Here is an 8,252-nt window from a genome sequence, read left to right on the forward strand (position 1 = left end):
TTTGCCAGTGGAAATTCGAACATGAAGGAACTCTAAGCTATGAGCCCAGCTGTTAAACCTCAAAAACAAATGTAGCATTTGTTGACTGTACCTAAATACGACCCAGGATCAGCTTGCGTTGTGAAAGTCTGAGCTGCCACTGAAATTGCAGTTATATTTTTCTTAGGGAGGCACTATTGGGAGAAAATTGTTGAATCTCCCATCTGCCGTACATGACTATCACTTTAGTCACTGAATATCTTTTACCTCCTGTCTGGTTAGCGTTTTTTTAATGTGATGACCACAATTAAAACTTTTTATTGGTGTTGATACAGCATCTATTACAAATGCTGTAGCCTTCCCTGTTGATGAATTCTCATAACGCTCTTTGCCAGCTGCAAACATAATATATTTCTGCTGTTTAACTTCCCATAGATGTTGTCCTCAGTCACAGCTTTTCAGAAGGAAACTGTACAGAAGAACAGAAGAACAAAGCCTGTGCTCTCTCTGCCCATCCCTTGCACCCGCAGGAAGGCCACCCAGGCATCCTCTATCCCTTATTTTGCAAGTGCTTGCGATATAAAATCATTAATATATCAAAAACCACTTATGCTGTCATCATGCACAGGCTGTAAAAAAAGTGGTTGTTGGGATTTGAGGATTTTTTGGTGTGTGTTTTGTTTTCTGTTTGAGCCTCAGGCTCAGTAGCTTCTTGCCTAATATATTAAAAGTCACAGGGGTTGTCCAATGTGATATTCCAGATGTTTCCTGATGACATAATGATAGGTCAGAACTCCAGGAATGCTCTGAGCTGTAAGAAGTGCAAGAAACCAAATAAAAGTGATTTAAAGGGATACTGTATCTAATTATAAACTGTAAGTTCATCTGCAATTTCTGTGTTGCTGAATTTATGCTTACTACAAAGGACAGAATACTTTTGATTTGCTAAAAGGAATTATAATTGAAGCAGGTGAATAAGCAGGTAACTAATGCTAACTATGGTTACAGAGTAAGTGAAAACTTTGTTGCTCCTGCTTTCCTTGTGCTTGGAAAGGTTTTGTTGAAGTTAATACATCTTCATTACATAAAGCAGTGCATATGACTCATTTTTTGTGTCTACATAAAATATTATAAGATCAAATAATTGTGGCTGAAAAGTCAGACCTCAAAAGATTAAATCAAACACATTTTCTGCCTGACAAGTTTAGGATCAATCCCTGCCTCCTCTGTGCACTTCAAGTTTAGCTTACTGTTCCGTGGCAGAGGCTATTCCCAATCTCAGCCTAAGCGATGGGGAATTGGTTGTTTGGGATCAAATAGTACGGAGCTTTAAGGAGTCTCTGGGAATCAGTAAGTTGAGCCAGTTACCTCCAGAGCCTGTGAACTGTGTATGGCTCCGTACTTTAGGTTACTGGTGTTCGGCTTGTAAATCTATTCCTTCTTCCTCCAAATCTATGGGAAGCACGTTTCGGAATGGATGCGTGCCTAAGCCTGGGTCTTCCGTCATGGCAGAGGGGTTGCTGCAGTCCCAGCCGGTTTCAGGAACTCTAACCACTCTGCTCTTGGCACGCAGGATGAGTCCTGGGCAGGTGGGACCTGTTACAGACCCAGCTGGGAGCGGCTGCTTCAAGGACACGCAGGAATTCTAAGGTTTGTAGATGCCACCAAGTACGTTTCGGATGTTACCGAGGGGGGTGGCTTTCTCCCTATTAAATTACGTGGGGTTTGGATTGAATTTTCCTCTATGTTTCTTCCCAACACTGCTAGTTACCATAGCAATGGCTACATGGCTTGTTGTAGTTGTTTTATTTAAATATAGCAAAAGAAATTGCTAGAGCTTGGGATTCTGGCTTCGAGAATTCAATTTAAGAAAAGCCTAACAGCTACTCTGTGTTATAGGTGCACAAAATAGCTTTAGAAACCACAGAGCTTCTACCACAGAAAACCACAGAACCGCACAATCCTATAATTTGAAGAATGGACAAACTTTTTTTGGCACTGCTTGTGGATGGAGGACCAAAGTTTAGAGCGAGTCAATGTTTTCAGGCAGTTTGTAAACGGCTGCGAGTAACCAAGGACTCGCACAGGCTGAAATCCCCCATCCCTGCACGAGGTGAGCTATGGCCAAAATTAAAGCTTAAACTCCCCCAGCCGTGATCATCTGCAAAACTGCAAATCTACAATGAACTTCCAGAAAAGCCGGAGGGTTGCTAGTCCAGCCTTGTACTTTCGGGTTTAAAAAATTGATTTGAAAGCGCCCTGCCCGCTTGCTCGCAGGGTGCTGGTGGTGCTGGGCTGCTTTGCAGGGTGCTGCATCTCCCTGGAGAGCTGGAAGGCAGCCGAGCAATTGCAACAGCCCCTCGGGGCGGCAGGACGCGGTTCTGTTCTTGGTGCTGTTTCAGCAGCAACAGACTCTGTGTTACGGTGTTTTCTGAAGATGAGTTCCCATGTAGTACAGATTTAACTGACTCTTCTGAAGTCAGCAGGTGAGAGAAAAACCGTTTTCAGCGTAGCGAAACACAGCGCTCTGAAACCCCGAGTGGAATTAACTGACTTTAAACAGTAACTCCTCTGGATGGTGTCTCGAGTTCAGAAATATTTGCTAAAACTTTCACTAGGAACATTGTGCAGGATTTGCTAGTTTCTGTGCTTAACGTGCTCTATCTAATCTGGCAATCTATCTTGCAAGTATAGTGAGCCCATCGCTGTGGTATCTTATAAGAATATGTGTGAAAATCTTGTTTACAACGGACTCTACGTTTCCTCCTATCAGGTTTAACTACAACTTTTTTTTTCCTTTCCCTAGCGTGTCAAAATCAAACCCAGGATAGCTGCAGATGGAAGGGGCCGATCTTCGCTGCATGCTCCCTGGGAGGCATCTGGGATTCTGGGTGTTTTGTGTTAATTAGAACAAAATTACTTAAAAGATGACGCCCTGATGGTCTACTATTAGAAGACGTTGCAGAGTGTTAGTGATCTCCTGCTGGCCGGGGGAGGCTTGGTAGATAGGTGGAATCACATCTTTGGATGTTCTAATTTAAGGCAATTGAAAAAAAAAAAAGAAAGAGAGAGTTGACAATTACTCATAATACAATGTGAGAAGGATGAGATCAGCATCTCTCTGTTTCTGCTACAAGATTATCTTGAGATTCAAGAACCTGCAGTTTCCTGTAAAGACCACACAGAAATTATCATATATGCCCTCCCTTAAGCAATTAAAATAGAGTTGGTTATGAGCTTTTATTAGTGTTTTGTGCCCCCCATCTCTCCCCACTTTCAGAGGCCTGTATTTATATAGTTTTATATGGGTTTTTTATATTTATATCTAAGAGGATGGCTTTGCCCTATTTTCAGTTGAGTCGCAACAAATCTAAAAGCTGAGAGGACACAACCTGCTCATTTTTACATCGTGAACAGCACACAGCAGAGCATGCCTCCACCGTTCATCATGATTTGAGCGTTGTTTGGTAACACGGTATCGTGCAGATAAGAAGTGTCTTATCTGAAGACCTTCTAGTGAGCAGGAGCAGAGGTAGCAGAGGTTATGATCCTTGCAGCTAGACTATTCACTGGAGCAAAGGGAAGCTTGGACGTTCCCATGCAGAGGTACCAGAGGAGGGAGGAGGAGCACCCATGCCATTGCGGTGGGTGCTACAGAGGAGCCACACAAGTGGGTTTTTTGAGGGTTGGTGACTGCAGTAACATTTATCTCTACGCAGGCGCTGTGCAGCGTTCGTGCTTTGTGCCGGGTCACTGGCTATAGCTGGCTTTCACCCTCGTAATTTGGGAGGACACAAAAGTGGCCGGACGAAAGGGCCACCTAGCCCAGCACCCTGCTGGTCAAGAGAGGTCAAGAGACATGGCTCGGGACGAGCGGAGCCAGATAAGCATGTCATGATGCTTCCAAGCTCTCCCCCACTGCTGGAGAGCTCTGTCTGGGGACCCTCCTGAGCCCCTGTGCACTGAGGGGTGGCCGTGCCCCCTGCAGCGAGGTGTCAAACCGCTGCATCTTTTTTAATTACGTGACGAAAGAGGGAATAGTTTAAGATTGCACTGTATCACTGAAACCTGGGAATGACTAAAAACATTTCCGGTTCTTCAGAAAGAGCAAGGGAAAGCCAGGTGACTATGGAAAGGTAAGGGTAAGACTTAATTTCAAAAATTGTGTTCTTAAGGTTATAAACACCAAAGGACATGCTGAAATATGAAAATCTTCGGCTATGGGGAAAGAGAAGGAAATACCTAGAACTGTTGCAACAATGAATGTGCTAATTTTAGAACATCTTTAAGTCATCCTCACTTTCTGGAATTAGATTGTGCAATTTTTTTCTAGCAAATAGATGAGTTTTGTTTTTAATGAAGAAATGTTAAATCTCCCTTCTATTTCACTTTGAAAGAGCTATAAAAGTGAAATGTGGAACTCATTCTTCCATGTCAATGATTAGAAGCCCAAAATACATCTGTTCCACATGAACAACTGCAGACTTTGCTTTCACAGAAGAATAGCTATATTTGTAGTTACTTTAAATGTATTCCTGTTGATTTCATTCTTGTGTATTCTAACTTGTAAAGTCAGAAAAATGTCACAATCTTGATTAAGATCAAGTTCCAAGTATCCAGATGTTAAGGAAGAATGCTCCAATATTAAGCTGAATCTGCATACTTAATTGACAGTGAGTTTGTTTTACAAGTATCAAGGCTCACCACCAAACCGTAGCTGTAAAAACAGAGGATCCTCATTAGAGTTTCAGAGTAATTGCATAGAGACACTATTTGGACTTGTGATCTCATTTACAGCTGTGGAAGAGCTTTTGGGGGGGCTCCATTCGACTTGTTGCAGCTCTTCACTGCTATAGCTACTGCAGTATCCAGTTTATTTCAAATTAGTTTGCAGAATCTAGATTCCTGGTTAGCTTATTTTCCTTCAAAATACTAGGTATCTTTCTTAACTCCTGAAAACCAGGTGGGATTCAAAATTATTAAGTGAATTTAAGTTTTTGGGAATGAGTTGTGAAGGTATTTTAACCTGTGTTGTGAATTTATGTTTAAATTCCACTACTGTTCTATTGGAATTCTGCACTGAGCTCTTGAGAGCAAGGATAATTTATGTACAAGAATGCCTTAAAATAAGCCTCCGTAATTACAAAAATGCAGTGTTTAAATTTATAGTAAAAACCCACACACTGCTGGCAAAACTATAACTGCATCTGGAAAACATTAAGGATGCTATTAAAATAGTCTAGCATAAACTAGAAATGAGACTGAAATTACAGTGTTGCTTACTTAACCATTTTTAGGAAGTATATTTTGAACGTGATCTACTTTCCTATTTGATTTTTTTGATAAAACACCATATTGTATCTTGTTTACCACTGAGAATGAATTACGTACTCTGTTATCTGTTTTAGAAGAACCCATTTTTCTAAATCCAGTTCAGATTTTTTAAGCGTCGTCTTACAGTCGTTGATAATTTAAAACATAACCAGGTGATTGTTGGTCCAGCCATCAGGGGAAAAAGTAACAGGGAGATCTCAAAGGAGAGTAAAAATCACAGCAATTAAAAACTTATTTTATTAAAAAGATGAAATGTTTTCAAACATTGAAAAATTACGTTTTTATAAAAACAGAAATAGGCAAAATACCCATTTGTCTTCTATTTACATATACAATATTTCTCATTGTATAAAATTATTTACAATATATAAAAAAATTACAGTAAAATAGGTTATTTTCTTACAAGACATCAAGCCCTGTACTTCTAGTGTAGATCATGGCAAACAAGAATATTATTGCACCTGTGAAACAAACAGTCTAACAATAGGAGTGTTCTCTTAGCCATGCCTTCAACTGAGATCTAAAATAACATCGTTAGCTACAGTAACATTCATTTAATCTCTTCTAGGGTCAACTTCAGGCAGTTTCCATACAAACATTGTCTTGTAAAGCTTAGGACTGGGCAGTTAGAATCAGAAAAAAACATATTTACAGCTTCTTCTATACAATCTGTATGGAGTCTTACGGAGTTTACCCTTCACAGAAGCTGCATAAATAACCCTTATTCTCCTGCACGGGACGGGCAGGTTCACTGATACAGTCGCATCAAATTCTCTGCAGGAGATGACTGGCTAAGTCTCCTTGTGTCAAATCCTCCTCCGCTTCCATCGCTAGAGCGTCGGTGCCTCCCTACGTAGTACCAGCTACAAGTTTTTAACGCTTCTGCACCTGAGCAGTGAAGTAACGTCCGCTGTGGCAGGTCAGAGTCTCCAGGGCTACATGTGCCGTTTCATGTGCAAAGCCAGGTGGTCTGACCTGGAGAAGGCCCTGTCGCAGAGGTGGCACTGGAAGGGCCGGTGGCCGGTGTGCTTGCGATAGTGACGGGTGAGTTCGTCGGAGCGAGCAAACTTCCAGCCGCAGCCTTCCCAGTTGCAGTGGTAGGGCTTTTCACCTGTTGGAGAAATCAGAGAGAGCGTGACTCAGCGCGGCACTCCCACGTACGGGCAGCATCACATGCCAGGCAGCCTTCCGAGTTTATCTCGGCGTATCCTTTTATTTCCTACCAAGCCCTTCCACAGTAAGATCCAAGTGCTTTTAAGCCAAACGAGACTGCTCTAGCAACTCCTTTACTACCCTGCAGTGAAAATCTTTTGAGAAAGGGCGTCGGAAGCCCTTAGCAAAGCTCTGACCTACATATGCATAGGAAAACACTTAGACATTATAGATCTGATCACCTGTCATAGCTCAACCGTGAACACTCCTGGAGTTTAAGAGACTACAGGGTTAAAGCTCAGGCTGCAAACTGTTTTATACAGGTGGCTATCGCAACCGGCAAGCAGCTTATCTCCGGATGAAGGCAACCAGCCGTATTTACCTGTGTGCGTCCTGAGGTGGGCCTTCAGGTGCGAACTCTTGGTGTAGGTCTTCCCGCAACCCGCGTAGGTGCACGTGTGAGTGGCCGTCCTCTTCCGTGGCCAAGACCGACGTCCTCTTTTTGGTTTGGAGTCCAGCAGCTCCAGAGGAGAGGACGGAGGGGTGAGCATGCCTCTGGGAGCGGAGGGTTGTAAGGGCAGGCTGTCCTCGAAGAGGCCAAACTGGGAGGTGTTCTGGTACTGGAGATGGGTCTGCGGGTGGTGGAAGCCGGAGGCTGGGTGGTAGCTTTGCTGGAAGGACATGGACGAGGGGCACATCATCTGCGTGTGGCAGTCATTCACCATGAGATCGTCGGGGCTCAGCGGGGGCGTCTCCGCCCCGGGGATTTGGGGGGAGCTGGCCACCCGGGGCTGCTCGTAGGCCATCATGCAGGTTGCGTTGCCCTCCTGCTTGATCTTCGGGCAAGCCTGGGGCACCAGACCCAGGACCGGTCCATAATTGTCCATGTCGGGCTCGGGCTTAATGTTCTCAACGAACTGCGGGCCCCCAAAGCTGGGTGTCACGAAGAACCGCCCGTGGATGTTGCCAGGAGGGCAGTAGTTGGAGTCCATCTCGGAGCGGATCATCTCCGGCACGATGCCGGCGTTGTAGGGCGGGGGGCTGCCCTGCTCCAGGGCACTGTAGCATCCCGGGGACGGGTTTGTCTGGTAAAAGCCGCCGCTCTCCCCTTGGGCAGGGGGATAGTCCCCACCGGCTGCGCCCTGGCCGTAGCCATCGCTGCCCATGGAAAGGATAAAATCCAGCACGTTGTTGAGATCTTCATCCTCTTTGCGCGGGGAGAGGCCGCCCCAGGTGCCGGCGGGGGTCTTGGCCTCCTGGTCGCACTTCCACCTCTGGGGGAGAAAGAAAAGGAGAAGGTTAGGGGTGGCGTTTGAGGGGGTGTGTGGGGGGAATTCAGGGAGAAGCGGGGCCGCGGCGCCGCCGGGCGATGAGCCGCGGCGGCGGGCGGGGGGGCCAGACTCACTTCGTGGAGGGTTTTCTCGCGGCAGGGGCTGGCGAAGGTGGCGAAGGAGGGCAGGATGGTGTCGCTCAGCGCCATGGTGCGGCCGGGCGGGACGGCGGACGGCGCGGCGCGGCGAGCCGCCCTCCCCACCTTATAACGCGGGCGCGGGCGCCCTCAAGCCAATTGCAGGGAGCGGAGGAAACGCGTCCCGGACGGGGCGGGCGGGAGGCAGCGGCTCGGGCGCAGCCTAAATTTAGCCCCGGTATAAAAGGACGCGGCGGCGGCGGTCCCAGCCCGAGCGGGGCGGAGCGGAGCGGGGCCGGGCCCGGCGCGGCCGGCGGGCCCCCTCGCCGCCTTCCCCTCAGCGCGGGGCTCGCCGCCGGGCCGAGGGGCGGCCCTGGAG

General features: G+C 46.4%; 2 protein-coding genes across 2 annotated transcripts in view; one reads left to right on the top strand and one right to left on the bottom strand.

The window, feature by feature from the left end:
- EPS15L1 (epidermal growth factor receptor pathway substrate 15 like 1) overlaps nt 1-8,252 on the top strand; it is a 240,686-nt gene that overhangs the window by 46,531 nt on the left and 185,903 nt on the right. The gene's annotated exons all lie outside the window — the stretch shown is intronic.
- On the bottom strand, nt 5,528-7,990 carry KLF2 (KLF transcription factor 2). Its single transcript, XM_075175070.1, has 3 exons — nt 7,871-7,990; nt 6,848-7,739; nt 5,528-6,424 (listed from the first exon to the last, which is right to left on the bottom strand). Exons 1-3 carry the CDS (start codon nt 7,943-7,945, stop codon nt 6,249-6,251), a joined length of 1,143 nt encoding a protein of 380 aa, XP_075031171.1. The 5' UTR covers nt 7,946-7,990; the 3' UTR covers nt 5,528-6,248.

The sequence above is a fragment of the Calonectris borealis genome, chromosome 28 (assembly GCF_964195595.1).
Source record: "Calonectris borealis chromosome 28, bCalBor7.hap1.2, whole genome shotgun sequence".
Classification (NCBI taxonomy): Eukaryota; Metazoa; Chordata; class Aves; order Procellariiformes; family Procellariidae; genus Calonectris; species Calonectris borealis.